The sequence below is a fragment of the Heliangelus exortis genome, chromosome 1 (assembly GCF_036169615.1).
Source record: "Heliangelus exortis chromosome 1, bHelExo1.hap1, whole genome shotgun sequence".
In the NCBI taxonomy this organism is placed as follows: Eukaryota; Metazoa; Chordata; class Aves; order Apodiformes; family Trochilidae; genus Heliangelus; species Heliangelus exortis.
This window is the reverse complement of record NC_092422.1, coordinates 63,930,447-63,949,382: the sequence shown is the minus strand read 5'-3', so window position 1 is coordinate 63,949,382 and position 18,936 is coordinate 63,930,447. Positions and strand designations below refer to the sequence as shown.

General features: G+C 42.1%; 1 protein-coding gene across 3 annotated transcripts in view; it reads right to left on the bottom strand.

The window, feature by feature from the left end:
- Positions 1-10,504: 10,504 nt before the first annotated feature.
- AFF3 (ALF transcription elongation factor 3) overlaps positions 10,505-18,936 on the bottom strand; it is a 333,250-nt gene continuing 324,818 nt past the window's right edge. For all 3 annotated transcript variants that reach the window (XM_071745558.1, XM_071745568.1, XM_071745572.1), the window contains 3 exons: positions 18,077-18,126; positions 17,728-17,942; positions 10,505-16,431 (listed from right to left, as the gene is read on the bottom strand). In XM_071745558.1, the coding sequence (XP_071601659.1) occupies positions 16,310-16,431; positions 17,728-17,942; positions 18,077-18,126 (387 nt within the window). In that variant the 3' untranslated portion in view covers positions 10,505-16,309. The remainder of the gene's footprint in view (positions 16,432-17,727; positions 17,943-18,076; positions 18,127-18,936) is intronic.

The window sequence follows — 18,936 nt, the reverse complement described above, 5'->3', positions numbered from 1 at the left end:
AATAAAGATATAATCAAAAGTGAATTTTGGATTGCTTTCAGGGTTCCAACTGCCTTCCATCTTCTCAAAGCACCTATTCATGCTTTCACAGGATCTTTATGAAAGCATGTGAAATGGGTATCAATTTTCCTGTCTTCTGCTTAGAGACAGACAATATAGCTTTATTCTTTTCTTGTGGCTTTGTCTGGATGGTGATGAAGAGATTTGAGACTGTCCTAAATCAGCAAGATCAGACAAAATAATTTTTTTTGAGTACAGCTCATTCACTGAGTTTAAGCTTGAGTCCTCTACTCTTTCCAAGTTTTAACTCTAACAACTTAGTACACAACAGAGGATACCTTTTCTTGTTTTGATTAGAAGCTATTAGCTCAAGGTAGATAACAGGACCTAAGCCTAGATCCTTAAATCCCTTCCTAATAAAAATTTATATTCTGATGAAGCAAGAACAAATTATGTCTGCTCCGTCTAAGCCTTTTTGAAGCTTCTCTCATTAACTTCCTCTCATTTGAGTTTACAAGTGAGTTTAGGATGCCAATTAAAACTGCTCTATTGATTGGATCAAAGGACCATTTAACCTAATGAATTTTTTTCTGACTGCCACCAGTGTGGGATGTACAAGAGGAGGCACAAGGATGGAGCACACATGCTGTGGACCCAGTACATGTGCCAGGCCCATGGCAGAGGGTGCCCTGTGTCTGGTGCTGGGACTGTGGATCCCATGTTGGGACCTGACAAGCTGAACTTCTTTCAGGACCTTTCCCTGGCTCCTTAGGCTTGAAGTCAAACTTTGACTGTTTTCTTTCCTTCTGTTCTTTTGAGTGTTGCGTTCTGGGCAGCACAGCTTCAGTCAGAACAGTTGCATCTGATGGTCACAAACATGAAGCTTCAAGTAGGGTCTCTTCCTGAGGCAGGGCCTGTTTATGTGTGGAGAAAATGTTGTAACAAATAACCTACTATTTTGACCTGCAAAAAAAATTCTAAAATACTGGAACTATTGCCTCCTGACTCACTCATTTCCTAAGAAGTTTGCTCAGTACTCTGAAGCAGTGCCTATAGGAACATACATATTCTATAGAGTGTTCTCCCCCCCCCTTTTTTTTTTTTTTTCATTACTATGATTTAGCCTCCTATTGCTCCACCAATGAGTAGCTTTGACAGGCAGACAAGATTTTGTGTTCTGTTGTGCTATTGAATTTGTGTGCTGTCATGGGATGGAAGAACATAACTGGGGAGTTCCCAAGTGTTTCTCTTCCCTAAGCACAGAGATAAATGCCTGCTGAAGAAGAATGGGCTGTAAGGATTGACACCTCAATTTTTTAGAGATCTGAGATATTTCATAAGGAATAAGGAAATTGAAAATCACCTGTTGTTACTGTTATGTTGCAGTTCTTTGGGTTTTGTCTACAATTCCCTTTCTCCCACTGACTAAATTTGGGTGAATTACTTTCCCTTCCAAAGGCTCTCATGGCTTCTTTTTTAGAGTCATTAACTGTTATGACTAACATGCACAGTTCAACTTTTTTGGTACATAGAAGATAAGGAATGGTGTAAGAGATGTCAAGAGGAAGAGTCCAGTCTTTTTTCAGTGGTGCCCAGTAATAGGACAGGGAATAATGGGTTTAAGCTAGGAAGTTCCACTTCAACACGAGGAGAAACTTCTTTACTGTGAGGGTGACAGAGCACTGGAACAGGGTGCTCAGAGGGGCTGTGGAGTCTCCTTCTCTCAATACCTGTCCAGATGTGTTCCTGTGTGGCCTGCCCTAGCTTATCCTGCTCTGGCAGGGGGGTTGGACTAGGTGATCTCCAGAAGTCCCTTCCAACCCCTAACATTCTGTGATTCCATGACTCTGCCTAGGCCCATCTGGGTGAAAAGGCTTGGGGGTGGCCCTGTGTCAAGTGCTTTAGAAAGGACTGGAATTTATCGCCTGGATATGGGAGTTCTTCCCTAAAGTGAAGGTTTAATTGTTCATCCAAGTCATTCAGATCCCTTCATATAGTGCACAGGGTGACCTGGGGCCTGACACCAGGTTTTGTACTCTGTTTAGGGCAGACAACTAAAAATGCCTAAGCCCTTAATCAGCCATAGCTGCAAATGATTGCTTTTAGTTCTTCTTGAGAAGCATGCTAACACTGAGAGAGATGGGGATATCTTGCTCTCAAACCAATATCCTAAAGATGTGTACCCTCTTCCTAGCTGCTTTTCAAAATGGGTGTACTCCTTGTGCTTAGTATCCATTCTCTATGCTTTACCTGGAGGGTTGTGTAAATAATATGCTTTCCATAGCACTGTGGGACTGAGAAATTCTTTTCTGAGCAACAGGAAAGAAAAAACAAAAAAGAACTGTTTCTGTAGGACTGGATTCTCAGATTCTCCATTATTTTATACTACATGTAGACACATTTGCTCTCAAGTCAGAGCTCTTGAGATATGTAACCTTAGCTTCCCAAACCTGATTTGTAATACTGGTGATTGAGAAAAACGACTCCAGAAAATCCAATCAGTAGAAACCCACACTGTCAGGAGTTGCATAAAAGGTGCTAGGAGACACTATAATAGTACTTTACTGATTTGTGATTCCTTATATTACAGGAGATCCCAAGACAATAATCTCTATCCAGGGAGCTGGGCAGCCTGGGTTTCATTGTAAGAAACAGCCACACATGCTGCTGGTTACCATTCTTAAATTAAAGAAAACATAAAAGTCGCCTTATTAAGAATTTGACCTTGCTGCAAATGTGAAAGGACCATGACAGTGCCTGCATTTCAGCAGTACTTGTTGCAGTCTTTCCTTTTGTGTTCTGTCTATGGGCTTGCATATCTAGCAAGCAAGATCATAGCCCATTCTATTTCAGAATAGCAAATACTACTGTCTCTACATACTTGCCTCAAATTAAGAGACTCCCCTAAATGAAAAGTTTCCCCATATTTTTTCCCCTCTTTCTTTCAGTACACACATATCATCTTCAGGCTTTGAATTTTCCTTTTTTTTGTTTTTTTTGTTTGGCTTTGCAGTTAGCTTGGGTACCATTTGAAGTGAAGCCCTGGGGCAGCTTCTTTTGCAAATTGCAGTCCAGGAGATGTGGTAAATTCTTCATTGCTCTGTGTCTTTAAATCAAGAGTGGGTGCCTTAATAAAAGGTTAGCCTTCTCTTTATTGAGTTATTAGCCTTTGATAAAGGAATCCCTTGATGAAATGTTATGGCCTGTGTTTTCCTGGGAAGTAAGACTAGATCATCATAATGAGCCCTCCAGGTCTTCAGCTCAGTGGTGCCTGATTTCTTTCCTGACCTTGAATTATGCTGAGAAGAGGAACTTTTTAAGGAACAAGTCAGAAAGTAAAATTCTGCAAGAATATTTTGTGGGATTACCAGCAAACCACTGAGGCTCTCAGGGAGAGAGGCAGTGCTGGAGCAAGCAGGTGGAACTGAGCAGAAGGAAATGGAGCTGCGTGTGGTGCATAGGCCTGAACCAGCACCGGTGTGGGAGATGGCAGAAGCCAACTCACTCCAAGCCTTGGTGGGCTCAGAAACAAAGCTACAGATGACTGTCCCTCTGGTGCTTGGTTTGCCAGCTCCTCAACTGCTGCAGGTAATGCCTGGGGTGGCTGTCTCCATCCTCAGTGATGGCAGTGCCTGGGGATGCCATTCATGGCCTGTTCTCCTGTCCCAACATGAGCCTCCTGGCAGTGTCAGGGAGCAGCAATGTCTTGTGTCAGCACATTAGGAACCAGGGCATGGCATGAGGCACAGCTTGTTCCTGAAATACATTCCCTGCCCTCAGAAGAAAACCTCTCCATTTGTATGCTGCAGCATGAGACCGTTACAGTACTTCAAAGGCACCTGTCTGTGTGTGGGGCTGAGTCACAGCAGTGCAGAACATATTTTGGGAAGCTCACTCCTTGCCCACCCCTGAGATGTTCAGCCAGTACCTGCCCCAGCTGTCAGATGCTGCTTGGGAAAATGTGATTTCCCCAGCAAGAAGTAGAAAAAACATTCAACCCCCTGACTCCCTCGGTATTGATTGAGCAGAAAAGAACCACAAGAAGCTACCAGCTGCGAAGTGTGTGTGTTAAAACAGCAGCATTTAGGTTTTGACTCCAAAAAAGCATGTTGGAGTTTGTACTTCTGGGAGATGGCAACCCTGTGGGAAGAAGCAGTGGGAATTGAGAAGTAATTGATGAAAAATGTGTGTGGGTGCAGACAGGGGAAGACAGCCTGGAGAGTCACTTGGTACTTGTATTTCTTGTGGTTTTATCATTATATTGGCCTACAACTTGTGAACTGCTGTTGAGGTCATGGGTCTACAGATGTTGGTGGTTTTGGGTTACAGGGGCTTGTCTGCTAAATCTAAATAAAGTTTGGATTGCCTGTGTGTCCTGTGCCTCACTGAAAAGCATCAGTGACTCTGTACTCCTTTCCCCAGAGAGCTGCCTCTTTTCATGTCTTTTGTTCTGTCAGATACCCCAGTTAAATTGAGTGCCTTGATAATGAGACCTGCTTTAATGAAGGAGTATTTCTTCCTTTCTTGTAGGAAGGTTTCAAATAAGCTCACCTATGAATGTGTGGAGTGGAGCTGGTGGCTTAAACAGGAGCATAGGTGACTGTGGTGGGACTTGAGAGCTGCAACCCCAAACCAGGCAATTTCTTTCCTCAGAAAAAGGTTTAAGAAAGAGACAGATGAGGCATAATTGAGACAGAAGGATGTTGATTTCATGGTTTATTGTCACATTAAAAAAGTAATCTTACTGATGAATTAATATTTGCTTTTTAATACAAAAGTGCTTATTCTTACAAATCCTTAAGGCTCATTCTGTTACATTACAGTAGGATTTTTCACCATCCCAGAAACTGTGCTACATGAGTTTTATATGAACTGTGGACATAGCAAAATCTCCAAACAGTAAAACAAGTCATTACTGATTTCATTGCCTTTGTATGCATGAATCTGTTTAACCATGTAACATTTTTTAACATGAAAACACACAAAAGCAAAATTTGCTTGTATCTTCTAGTTTGACTCCAAACTGATCCCCAACAGATTTCTATTTTGCTTGAGCAAATGGAACAAGTTTTTTTTCTGTTTTTCACTTGTACAGAGAAAAGGAAGCAGTGAGACAGAGAAGCATGACAGCTGTAATATTTACTCTATGCTTCTTACTAAAGAGAAAAGGAATGACTACCAAGCACAAGTACTGTTCATATGTGGTTTATTTTTCTAATGTCCCTATGTTGTACTTTTACTTAGTAAAGATCCCACTGAAGCTAAGAAGAGTTTTGCCTGAGGGAGGAATAAGACCAGGGCTCTCACGGGGAACATTTTAGGTTAAGTATTTTATTTTTTTTCCTCACAATGGAAGAATAAAATAGGTAAAAGTTACTACAGCTCTTGTTTGTGTTGACCACAAGTCAAATATGATTTCTGGCAGGTACTATGATACACAGATAAGAGTATACCATATTTATTTTTAATCATAATCAGAGCTATATTACTTGATTGAGCAGGGAATCTGCTATTTCTACTTAAGTTTTAGATGTCTACTTACTGCAAAGACCAGGGTTTTTTTTTGTCAATAACTGGGTCAAAATGCAGTAACTAAAGAAAGACCTAATGCAAAAGATAAAAATAATTTAAAGTATTCTGGAGCAAGGGGGAAATGCTAACTGATCTAATAAATAAGGCAGTTTAAAGAATTTGTGGCTGCTACTGTGATTTATGTACATACTTTACAGCATAAATTACTGTACAGAATACTCCATTTACTAACCTGTGTAAACAATATTGCCTACTGTATGGGGACAGATTGTGGGATTATGCTCACTGGTAAGATAAACTGCTGTAGTTTTGGGTGGGTGGGGGAGGCCTCAGGTAGCACACCCTAAGAGAGAAACATGAGCAGTAGTTTATGAGCTGCAAGCAAAGCCATCCCAAATTGAATAATTTTACAGAAACTCTGCTGACTCTTGTTGCTATAAATGAAATATGGAAATGAATCTCTGCAGTTTATTACAAAAAAATAACTCAGGTCACAAGCTGTTCTTTGTGTACTCTGGCTGACCAGGGACCCTCATTTAGAAGTTTGCTGTGTGAAAAGGAGAGGTGGGGAAGAATTGGAAGAGGGCAGCATCCCCCCATGTGCTGTCTGCACTGCCAGCACAGCCCTCAGGAGGATGGTGGGTGCTGGGACCCCAAGGTGGGACTGATGTGTTGCCTTTTCAGCCACTGGTGCTATGTGCAGCTTGGGAAGTAGGGAGGAAATTAGGACTACTGACATTATTGCTGCTAGTTGGAGCAGTAATGGCAAATTTAAGCATCCTGTTATTTTGTCTGCCCTGCAGTGTCTTCCTGACCCGACTGTTGCCCTTGCTCACCCACACTGTGGTTTGGTTTCAGCTTCAGCATGGTGGCAGCTCTGTGGAAAAGAGTCTCTGTGGGATGCTTACCACAACACAGCCCTGGTCAATGGACATCACCACAGCCCAGGTTGTCATTAACAATATGCCCACAGAGGGGGGTGTGTAGCCATGGTTTGTTACAGTGGTTCTCATCTCTGTCAGCCACTGTCAGGACAGAGAGATGTCCTGGTGTGGGGGGACCAGGGATTAGGCTTGGGCTGTCCAGAGAGCAGCTCTCACACCACCCTTGGGGCTCCTCTGCCTTGGCTCTCAGCCCTCCTCTTGCTGTCTGCAGGAGGATCCAGCCCACCAGTGGCACCACCAGCAGACCTTAACCTGGCTGCTCGGAACCTCTCGAGGTGCTGCTGCTCTTTCTGCTCCTGCTGGCAGCACAGGAGGCTGCCTGTGGGACAGCTGGTCTGCAGGCAGGACACGAGCTTTTGGTGGCCCTGGGTGGCTCATAGGCTGATCATCATGGATAAAATTGCCTTTTTCACCTCATGAATTAAAAACCGCTATTGAATTTCTATGAAAAAGAGTAATATTTGCCTCATGGTCAACCTCTTTCACCATCTACAGAAAACCTGTTTATTCTTTTTAAAGGAAGCCAGCTCTCCTTTGAGACAGCATATTGAAAAACTGCCTTTGTGTATTTGCTAAACTGTAAGATACATTTTCTTGAGATTTCAGCAATTTCAATAGAAGAAAAGTGCACATTCAGTCCTTGAAGAACTGCTTACTTCTTTGGATCTGGGCCCAGCGAATGAGTGAGCAAGGGATGATCCAAGTCTAAAACATGTGCTTTAAACATAACAGAAATAAATGTATTTACTGCATATCTATTTTCCTGCATATCTGTTTGCTCCTGATCTCATCTCAGCCCCATCCTGCATTAGCTCATGCTAAAGTATTTACCAATTTTAGCAGGCACTCTCATTAGCAACAGGTATGATTGCAAACTTGAGGTGGAATTTATATCACCTCTGTATTTGAGTTCATCACCTCAATTCCTTTTTTAGCCAATGGACAGAGAAAAGAACCTCTAGGGTGTGATTCATTGTACTTACTTCAGACATTCCATACAAGATGAGGTGAATCCTGACTTCTATGTTTATATCAGGGCCTTTTTTTCTCTCTCATTACACCTTCTCTTGCTGTCTAACCCCAATAAATTGTTACAAGGCAGACTGTGTGTCCTCAGTGGCCTCCAAAAGGTCCTTGCACAGGTGTGGGGCCACCAGTTCCTACTGGTTCTACTGCAGGGCCATAAGGTGGCAATGCTCATCCAAGCAGATCAGTAACAGAAAGTCAGGCAGTGGTGCTGAGCCAGGAGACACTGCTTTAGTCCCTCCAGCTACACTGATGCTTCACAGGGAGTTTTGAATGACCAGCAGTAAGGGCTTTCTGTCCCCAGATTAGTGGTCTCTCCTATCTGTGTTCTGACAAAGAGAAGAGCTGATAAGAAACTGAGCATGGAGGCAGCAGCATTCACTGTCTCTTCCTCAGAAAACTGAAAATGTATAGCTAGGAATAATGAGAGGAGGTTGGCATCTGTCACACAGGTGGGGTGGAGATGAGAAGAAAACAGAAAGGTCCTGAGATTCTTGGAGCATCTCTGCACTGCCCATCTTTTCACCTGTCAGTAATGTCAGCTGTTCCTTGTCCTGAACATCACAAGAACTGCTGGGAGGTGGACTTGGGGAAGAAAATATCTAGAGCTAGAGGAATACAAGATGAAAAAATGAGAAGACAAAAAAAAAAATAAATTAAAAATATGTTTTCTGATCATGGCACTAATTAGCCATGTGTGATTCTCTGTGGAAAGCCAGAAGTCCCTATCTAAGCATTCAGCACCTTATGCAAGTCAGACTTGTTTGTGATGGGTGAAGGAAGATCACCAAAGGGATGCTGACATCCAGAGGCACCTTGACAGGCAGGAGGGGAAGGGCCATGTGAATCTCATGAGGATCAACAAGGCCAAGTGCAGGGTCCTGCACCTGGATTGGGGCAATCCCCAATATCAATACAGGCTGGAGGATGAGGGGATTGAGACCAGCCCTGCAGAGAAGAACCAGGGTATACTGGTGGATGAAAAACTGGGCATGAGCTGGCAATGTGTGCATGCAGCCCAGAAAGACAACTGTACCCTGGGCTGCAGAACAAGATACATGGCCAGCAAGTAAAGGGAGGTGATTCTGCCCTGCTACTTTGGTCTGGTGAGACCTCACCTGGAGCACTGTGTCCAGTTCTGGAGCCCCCAACACAAGAAGGACATGGAGCTGTTGGGGCAGGTCCACAAAAATGGTCAGAGGGCAGTAATATTTCTCCTGTGAAGAAAGGCTGAGAGGTTTTCAATTCTTCAGCCTGGAGAAGGCTACAAGGAGACCTTGTTCTGGCCTTTCAACTTGAAGCTGAATTATAAAAAAGATGGAGAAAGACTTTTTATTTACCATGGCCTGTAGTGACAGGACAAGAGGAAACATTTTTCAGCTGAAAGAAGGTAGATTTAGATTGGACATAAGGAAGAAATTTCTTGCAGTTAAGGGGTTAAGACACTGTACCAGGTTGTCCAGCGAAGTTGAAGATGCCCCCATACCTGAAAGTGTTCAAGATGATGTTGGATGTGGCTGTGAACAACCCAGTCTAGTGGAAGGTGGCCCTGCCCATTGTGGAGAGGTTGGACTAGATGACTTTAAAGGTTGGACTAGATGACTTTACCTTGCAACCCAAATAATTCAATGATTCTATGATAAATCTGAACTGAAAATGAAAATATCCTTTTTCTGTACAAATAATTTCTGAAATGGAAGTGAAAAAAAGAGTAAGAAGGGTCTGTTCTTTTGGTGAATGTTATCTGTGCCTAGGTTGTTCCTAGAGGCAGTGTTTCCTTTCATGGCTGCTGACAGGGTAACAATTCCATATCTAAGAATGCCAAGTGGAGGAGAACATACCTAGTGCTAAGGAAGGGAGAATTCATTAATGTTGCCTTAATAACATGAACAGCAATAGAAAGACTGTTGATTTGACTGGTGTTGTCCCTGCTGAAGTGCTTTACTGATGACTTCTGGAAGTCATGTGTCAGAACAGAGCTGGGAGGTTGGCTCTGGGGTGCTGGCTAATGATGGTGTGATTTGGGAAGGTTGCTCCCTGAAAATTGTGCTCCTAACATATCTCTGAATTACTCATTTGCTCATACATGCATCACAGAAAAGTAGTTTGTTATGAGAGAGACATTTTTTAATATTTCACTAGGACTCACAGAATAACAGAATTATCAAGGTTGGAAAAGACCTTCAAGATCAGAAGTGACTAATCCTCTCTGCAGTGCACCATTCTAAAAGAAAATATCCATTGATTTGAAGTTATTTCAAGTTTTGGAATAGCAAATTATTTGAATACTTTTGAGGCTGTTATGAAAAACATACTTGGTACAACTTAGGGGGGCAAATTTCTTTCACAGAAATGTGAGGATATAAAAAAAATTGAAATCCTTAGGATGGCTACACAGCACTTGGTTAACCTATGCAGACTGTCCCATTATGTACTGTTGTGATTCTTGCTTTCTAAAAAGATCAAAGTTATAGATACTCTGGGAACAGCAATTTCACCTAGGCTGTGACTCCCCTCAGAGCTAAGCATAAGTTTTATGTACTCCAGTGCTTACACTGAGGGTTTACATGGTATTTAAGGATTGTGAGGGTCTTGTAGCTCTGGACTCAGGGGTGAAATTCATCCAGTGTACTTAGCACTTTTTTCCATAGCTCTTCAACAGCACTTTCCTTTTGAGGATACAAAGTGATTTGCAAACATTAATTAATTCTCATAAAGCCCTATGAGGCAGATAAGTGTTAAGTATCCCTGTGTTAGTACATATGAGAAACATGAGACCTGAGTGCCTTATGATCCGTGCTGTTCTCTATATTCACTCCCAAAAAGGAATATGTGCCTCGGGACAGAGGAAATTCCCATTTTTTCGTCATTCTCTCGTTTTCCTTGGACCCTCTGGAGCCCTTCAAGGCCAGCAGGGATGAGGCTGAGATTCAAGCTACAGCATGTGAAGCTACAGACTGGAAAAGAGAGAAGTGCCTTGCTGTATTTGCTGCAATTCTGTGGGGGGAAAAACAAGGCCCTTAACGCAACCTGTGGGTTACTTGCTCCATGCTCCAGCACCCTGCTTGAAAATTAGCTTGGGCTGCCAAGGCAGAAAGCACTCCTGAAATTTCAGGCATCCATGCAGACTACCAAGAGCACTGGCAATAGAGTTAGCAAGAGGAGGCAGAGGCATCACTTGAAAATCCCCAGCTGAATTCCACCCACCTCACTGAGGGAAACCACACAATTCTGAGACATCGATGGAGCCTTGGATGCTCCAAATCTTACTCTGTTTTCCTCTGTGTAGCTTTAGTGAGGTAGGCACCAACGGGGCCTAAAGTGACTTTCTGAGCTTGTTAATTAACCTCAGGAATAATTTACTGCATGTCAGCCAGTAATGCTGGAAAAAGAGTCTTTGCCTTACTGAGGGCAAATGGCAGCTTTATGAGAGACATCATGGTAGCCATGTTCCCATGCTAAAAATATTGGGCGAGAGACACTGGTCTCCAGTATTTGAAACAGACTAGACATAAAATCATCCAAATGCTTTTTCTGAATGCATTCTAACAAAATCTATCCGTGGTTACATGCCTTCCCAGCCCCTGCTGCACAGCACATGCTAATATAACAATTATAATTATGATAGTGATCAGACATACCAGGCCTTTTTAAGACATGAAAATCAGGCTAATTCTCTAGTTTCAAACACAATGAGTTCAAATATGTGATGTAAAAGCTAACAAAAAGATAGCAAAATTAGAGGCATGTTAGGTCTGCACCAGCCAAACTTCTATTGTTATCTTAACAAGTCCATATTATTCAGGCATTGTTTGTATTTCTATTGTGCCGGGAGATTTTATTCTTTTGTTTGAGGATTCTCCATGAATATGGGGAGGGAAACTTTGCTATCACTGTGAAAAAGAAATATTTCTTTCTGACATATTAAGCATTAAGAGGATTATGTAAAGGCAAGGCATATTGCAGAAGGAGATGCTCTTAATACAGCTTTGACCATGAACCCATGACCCTCCAGAAAATTTAGGAGAGTTAAAAAACCTATTGCTTTGACAATCTTTTCATTAAAAAAAAAATCTTCTTGTAAAAAGATCAAGGAATTAATCCACTGTTATTTACACAAAAGTCAACCTTTCCAGCTTAAAACCACGAATCATTTAATGTCACATCTGCGGAATGCCCGAGGCAGATGCCATTAATCCAAGTCATTTTGCAAATTCCAGTTTCACTCGGATTAAAACCTACAACTAAGTCAATGAATAGTATATACTGTACATGCGTTAAGGCTGGTGACTACTAAAGTCTCTTGGGTAGATAAACTAAGCACAGATTAGCCAGGTCTAAGTATATGTCCTCATCTATGGAAGAAAAGATACCTTGACATTTCGGTGATGTAGATTTGAACCAGCAGCCATGAAAAATGCTTGAACATCTGTATTACAAAAGAGATACTATGGCACAGTCCCAAAGGTGCATTTCTTATAAATTAATTAGCTGCACAAATTATTTTGATAACAGTTACTGCACTTCTGAGGTGATATGGCTGCTCAGTGATGAGTACTTGATGATCAATGGTAGGCACTAGTAATATCCTTCATGCTGAGTGACTTTTATTACTATTTAGATTTACAGTATATACATAAGATATGTGTTTGTATCTATGCTTAGGGCTTGATCTTCTTAACCTCCTTTAGCTAAGGTCCTCTGCTCATTATAACCTCTTCCTTTGGAGTCCTGTGATATTTGGATTAAAGAAATAGGCAAACAAAGGATTGGGGTATCCTGCCATGAGACAGGGAGGACCACACTTGGCTTTTGGCCACACTGGAACCTCTGAATATGCTTTGTTCTTCCCTGTCATTTATGCCACCAGGGAATACTATAAAGTATTAAGGCCAAGGGGTCTGTATGATCTTGCTGTCTATGAGGACAAATAGGCTGCACTGCATTTGTTTCATCCACCTGCAATACATGGTTCCTTTGAATGCATTCCCATTGTTTTAGCATTCCTGACTGATTCAGAAACCTTTGTTTGTCAGCAAACCTCTCCCTCCAGGCATAATCCTCCAGATTTCTATAGAATGACTTCTTACTTTCACAAAAATAAACCTGAACACTGCTATGGTGTAAAGAAGCCTGCACGTTCCTGGACTCCTACAAAAGATTACAACAAGTAAGCATCTTCCATGGAACTCCAAAGCAAGAAGGCTTTTGCTGGTCCTACCCAGAATACACAGAGCACCTTCAGTTCATGCTGAAGTGCCCCAGACTATCGGGTTCTTAGTATGGAACAGACACTTAATCAAACCGGTCCTAAAAGTGCCATGCACTTCTCCAGAGCAGGCCCTAAGAAGCTGAAATGAAGTGTTGTCACCATGCCACATTCAATCATCTAAACAGCAGCAACCATATACAGCAAATATTCTGCACAGAAGAGTAGTCTAAATAATCTCAGCAAAACGGTACAGCTGTGAGAAATCCTATGGAGAGAAGCACAAAACCTCTAAACCATTTACACATCTGGGCTTAAACAGCTGCTATTTCATCCTGTCACACCACCAGAAGTTAAGGCTCAGTGTGCTCATCAGATAACACAGATAATGGCAACACAACAACTAAAACCCAGTGTGTTTTTCCATGGAAGCAATGGGTATTTGAGCTGGAATAATTCAACATCAGAACAACGTACAAGAAAAGAAAATCACCTACAAGAGATCCTTAGTACTCAGAAATGTTACAAGAGGACAGCATTAATTCTTGCATTTCTTTGAAGTTTCTTGATGCATTACATTGATACAAAGAGTTCATCATGATTAAGAAAAATATCCAATCTTAGTAAAATAAACATGCTTCGAAGTTCCATTCTTGAAAGTCAAATGCCACATGTGCAATAAAACTAAACTCCATTTAAGGCAAGTAATATGTCACCTCTAACATTTCTCAACATTAAATAGCAGTAAGGGTTCCCAAACCCCCAAACTTATCTGAAGATAAAAATCATAGGCACCATCAAAGAAAACAGAAGCTGACCAAATTGGAATTTTGTTTTCTTGATCTGAGGAGAAATCCCACTGTACCTTCATATGGTATTGAAGCAGCTGACAGAATCTGTTGCTACTAGTCTAGTAAATTATAGCAGGCTTCCACAGCCAAAGATCAGGCAAGTAATAAACAGAAAGGCACCTATCAAGTTCTCCACCATCCCTGTGACCAAACAAACTGTGTTCCTTCTGGAGTGGGTAACAGCTAGAGTTAAGAGAGATGGGAGGACCCAGAGGGTCTGTGTTTTGTCATTTATAGGCAGGTTTGTGTCTGCTCTTAAAGCCAGCCACACTGTGACACTCAGGTTTGTGCCACGAGGTGACTGCAGCCTGAGCTCAGGAATTCTTTCAGGCAGGAAGCATCTGAGCATCAATGGGCACACAGGGACTGACTGGGTCCTCCTTGAAGCCCTTCTTAAAGATGAGGGTGGCATTAGCCTTCCTCCAACCTTCAGGGATGTCTCCTGATCTCCATGACTTCTCAAAGGTTATGGAGAGCAGCTTCACAATGCCATCAGCCATCTCTCTCAGCACCCTGGGGTGGAGGGCTCCTGGACCCACTGATTGGACAGGTCAAGCTCCTGTAATAGTTGATACACCAACTCTTCCTTCACTGATGGCAGGTTGATGTCTGCATCAACTTGAACTTTTGTTCCTATGGCCTGGGACCTAACAGCACTGGTAAAGGACTGAGGTGAAGAAGGTGTTGAGAACCTCTGCCTTTTCAGCACTGCTGGTGACTATTTCACCTCTCCTATTTAATTTTATGTGCTTTGTGTGATGTATGTGCCCATTGCTGCCTAAATGCTTCCCAGGGGAAGTGGAGGATTCCCCCACTTTGGAAAGTTTTAATTCTCAGCTTAACAGGGTGCTGGGACATATCATAATAACAACAATATTAGAAGGGTTGAAACAGATGATCCTTGAGGTCCCTTCCAACCTGACATTCTAAGGTTCTATGATAAATCCTGGCTCAGGATGGCCTGGGGCTGTGCAGTCCCTTGGTAGCTACCCTGCTGAGCTGCCTCAGTGAACAGGCTCCAAGTCTGAGCAGTAGCTGTAGTTATGGTAAGTAGCCTTAAGGAAAAAATACAGGTACACGGGGCTCAGTGTGCTCTCAAGCCCCTCTTTACCACAGGGTAAATACATCCTGTGCTATCAAAGATGTTTTACTGGGAAAACGTGCTTCATTGTTTGGTATCTTTTTGTCAAAATGCAGCTCTTCAAAAAATGGGAGAGAGAAAAAAATGAAGCAAAGACCAATCAATCAACCATCAGTGTCTTGGCTACTTCTAATTGTATCTGATATTGAAGGAGTCTTTTTTACTGATATATACATATACATAAACTAGATTAGAAAACAACAAAGGGTCCAACCAGTGAGTTGGACAAGAACAGTCCACTGAAAGTCACCAGAGCTGCTGACTTGAGTAAAGGCTGGAAATCTGATTGCAAAAAAATTACATTTCCAATACAGAAAAAGAAAATGAGATGTGTGAAAGCCACTGAAAATGAAGAAAAATGCACTGAAAGCAAGCACAGCTGATATGAACTGGCCTTGACCTCATCTGACCCAAATTAAACTCCAATTATTGTGGGATTTATTCCTTTGGCATGAAAAACACAGCCTGTCAACAGGAAGGGAAAACATCCCATAAGTCAAGAAATGTTAAAGCCTATCTGAGGATTATGCATGAGGAGTTAGAGGATTATGATAGGAAAAAGTTCTTAGCCTGATGAGCAGCAAACTCAGCTTCCCAGATAAAGGAAATTGCATGTAATGCTCCCATACAGCCTAGAAGAAAATGCTGCAACCTGATAGATGAAAAAGATATGAAAGTCAGAATCTGTGGTATTAAGCTTTCCCATGCAAAGCCAACAACTGTTACAGATATCTCTCTGTCTCTTTGTGTATATACAGCAGAAATTAATGCATTTTTCTTTTACTAAGTGGATTGCAGTTTGCCTTATTTTTTTCATTTATCTATTTGCTGTCAGTAACAGGATGCAATTTCAGACCATCTCTTTTAAGTTCTTGCTATCAGCATATCTGTTTGGGGTCTTTTCCTTGATACTGTAGATTATGCTGTTGGTGAGGAGCTGAACAAGAGGTAAAATTATTTTAAAAGACAGGAGATAAAGATATGCATGCAACTTGTTGAAACTTATTGCACAAGAAGGAATGCTGTCTTTCTCAATGCAGACTACACAACTTCTTTGTGTCTCCCAGTGAGGAAGTGACAGGGAGATGGCACATTAATACTGAAACTTCTGTGACGTGTCCATGCTTGCAGTAGAAGTTCTTCATTTGCCCTCATTCAATCCAGTTCAGGAAAGCCCTGATGTATGTGCTCAAGCTCTGCTGAAGTCAACAGGATTTCAGTGCAAGCTTAAAGTTAAGATATTGAGAGCTTTCCTGAATAGGCATCTGTGCTTATTGCACCTGGTTCAATTAACCCACAAGATTTTGGTTTCTTTTTCAGGACAAGAATAGAAAGGGTACATTTTGTGCACTAAGATCAGCTCTTCCTAGGATTTCTAGGAAATGTTTGGAGAGTGGCACAGAACAATTCATTCTGAAGAGACATCACCGTATACTGTACATACGCACACATACGTGTCTACGCTCAGAAAAATTTTACTCAAGATTGAAGAAATATTCACCTTTGTTTGGATCAATGCTGTGGTTGACTATTTCTGTAGCACAGTGTCCAGAATAACTGAATTATCCATGCAAGGTACACTGTCCATGTGAATGGCACCCAGTCATTATGACAAGTGAGCGCTGTTCCGCACCCAGTGAAGTCCTTGTTGAGTGTACTGAACTAAATGCTCCATACTGCTGTGCAAGGTGATGGGTCCCATCAATGCATCCAAGTCATTAAAAAAATCTACAGGGAAAAAAAAGATTCAGCATCAGAAGAGCAAAGCTGTATTTGCTACTTGTCACCCTTCAATAGATTTTATTCTCTTGCAAATTGAGTTGAGCTGAACGTTTCATGGGAATGAAAGTATAGTGCTGGTGAGATTAATTTTAAAGCCCTGTGGTTCATGATGTTACAGGCTGATGCACAACAATTTTCTTTTTAAAGAATAAAACATTGAGTTCTTTGGCCTTGCTTTTCATTAATTTCCATTGAGTCTTGACAAAGCAAACAGATGCTGGGCAAGATTTGAGATTAAGGACGACTAAATCAAAAAACCTACACAGAAGTGCCTCTCTGAACAAATGTTAGATATCTAAGCTACTGTGACAGACAAATAGAGGCCTGGACAACAGGGTCAACCCAGCTTAAAGAGTCATTTAGTTAAATAGCCACTTGGGACTTAATTCTGTAGCCTACTTAGAGGCATGCAGTGTCCATTTGAGATGCTCTCAGGCAGATGATCCATATACCTTGGACTGGAAGCTCTAACACAGGATGTACAGGAGTGGCAATGTAGGAAAGGATACATCAAATGGCATTTGCCAGCTATTGTTAGACAACTAAATGTTATGTCTGTCTCCCCTCCAGGGTGACCAGAATGGATCTCTGAACTCTACTGTCGGTATTGAACAAAACTTCATCAACTGTAAAGAGAGATGAGCATCTCACCTCATTTTGATTTGAATTCTGCCCAGGTCCCTGCCTTGAATATATAATTTAGCCTGAAAACCAAGGAATGCTTTCAGTCATCAAATAGATGCTGAGGCATTTCCTCACAGAAACCAGTTCAGCTGAGAAAAGTTTGTTTTGAAAAGGGAGAAGGGCACCTTATTCCCATCTGTGTCAGCCTGGATGTGGGGAGGGCTAGGGGGCTGGCCATTTCTTCTGCAGAAAAGAAGTGTGCTCCAGCTTTTTGATGTGGTCCCATCCAGCTCCATGCCTTTTGGGGGCAGGAAGCTGCTTTGCCTTCCACAAACTTTCTCTCCAGACCAACCCAGATAACAGTGAATGCTACTCACAACTACGTGATCTGCCTGTCACAAGTCCTGACCAGCCAAATAAAGCAAAAACCTAGATGCTTCTGAGTCAGCCATCAAACCTGCCTTTTTGGACTGTTTTGGAACACACTAGGAGCAGACCAAATTAAAAAAAACCTCTGCAGTCCTACTTTCCAGGCAGGATTCCTATCAAAATAGTTATTTTCCTGATCAAAACCACGTGACAGTCTTCTAGAATAACCCAGTACCCTGACTCACTCACCTCTGTTTTCCTTGGCTAGGTTGTCAGCCATCTCCCAGTAGTCATAGCTGTGCAGGATGCTGTTAGTGATGCTGACGTGGTTGGCTGCCATCTGATGAATGCGCTGTGGGATGCTGATGATAGGAGATGGGGAAGGGGCCCCTGTGCTCCCCTGGGATCCTACAGAGCTGACTGGAGAAGGGCTAGGGGACATGGGGGATGGAGTTCCTGTGCTCCTGGAAACAGATGTTAATACAGTTACTTAAAAGGTGATCAGATTAAAAGCATGAGAGCATCAGCACACACTGCAGGTAAGAAAATGTAATTTCTGACTGCCAATCTGATGTTTCTGTGTGATCTGTGAACTTACTTTCCATTGGCACTCCAAGGAGATGGGTTCTGGGCAGCTTTTGATGAATTCTGTAAAGGAAAAAATAATTCACAATGCATATAATTTATATAAGACTATGAACCGAAGAACATAAAACAATATAAAAGTAAAGAAAGGTAAAGAAAAAATGATGCAGATAGGAGTATTCAAGTTACATGATGTAACAGACCCACTCAGCCTCATTTGGAGTTGGGATGAAGCAGTGCTGCTGCACAGACTCAAATCATACTGAATGCCTTTGGATGAGGAAAACACGATTAGGAAAATATGTCAGTTGAAACTGAAACTTTTCACAGAAATCTTGGGAGTTTAGAAGAAAGTGCTGCCAGGACTCTTTGTGAGAATTTCTTGCGACAGAGAGAACTAGGATTTCCATCCATGCTCCTGCCTCCAAGGACAAATGTCATTCTCCTAGAAACTGCAAGACTGTGCAAGTCTGCTCAGCCTGGCTGACCACAGGGATGTGAATCTGGAGCTCTCCCACCTCAAGCGGGTGTTTTAACCACGGGCCTAAAGAATCTCTCTCATGATTGCTCCTCTTGGGGCTCCTCCCCTTGGTCTGAGTATGGCACCTTTCACAAGGGCAGAAAGACTACCACTGTAGAATGGTGTTTTTTCTAGATGAAGGGCTCCTCAGAACCCCACAAAAGGGTGCATTAGGTGATTTTAAGTGATCTCTTGTATACCTGCAGCCACTAAGACTCTCACTGGTATGCTGTGCTTAGGCTAAAGAATTCCCTTGGCTGAAAAGAGATTGCCTTGCACAACCACTACTCTGACAGAGCAAGGGAAATTCAGGTGCCTGCAATAATGGAAACTGAGTTACATGATCCTAGTAG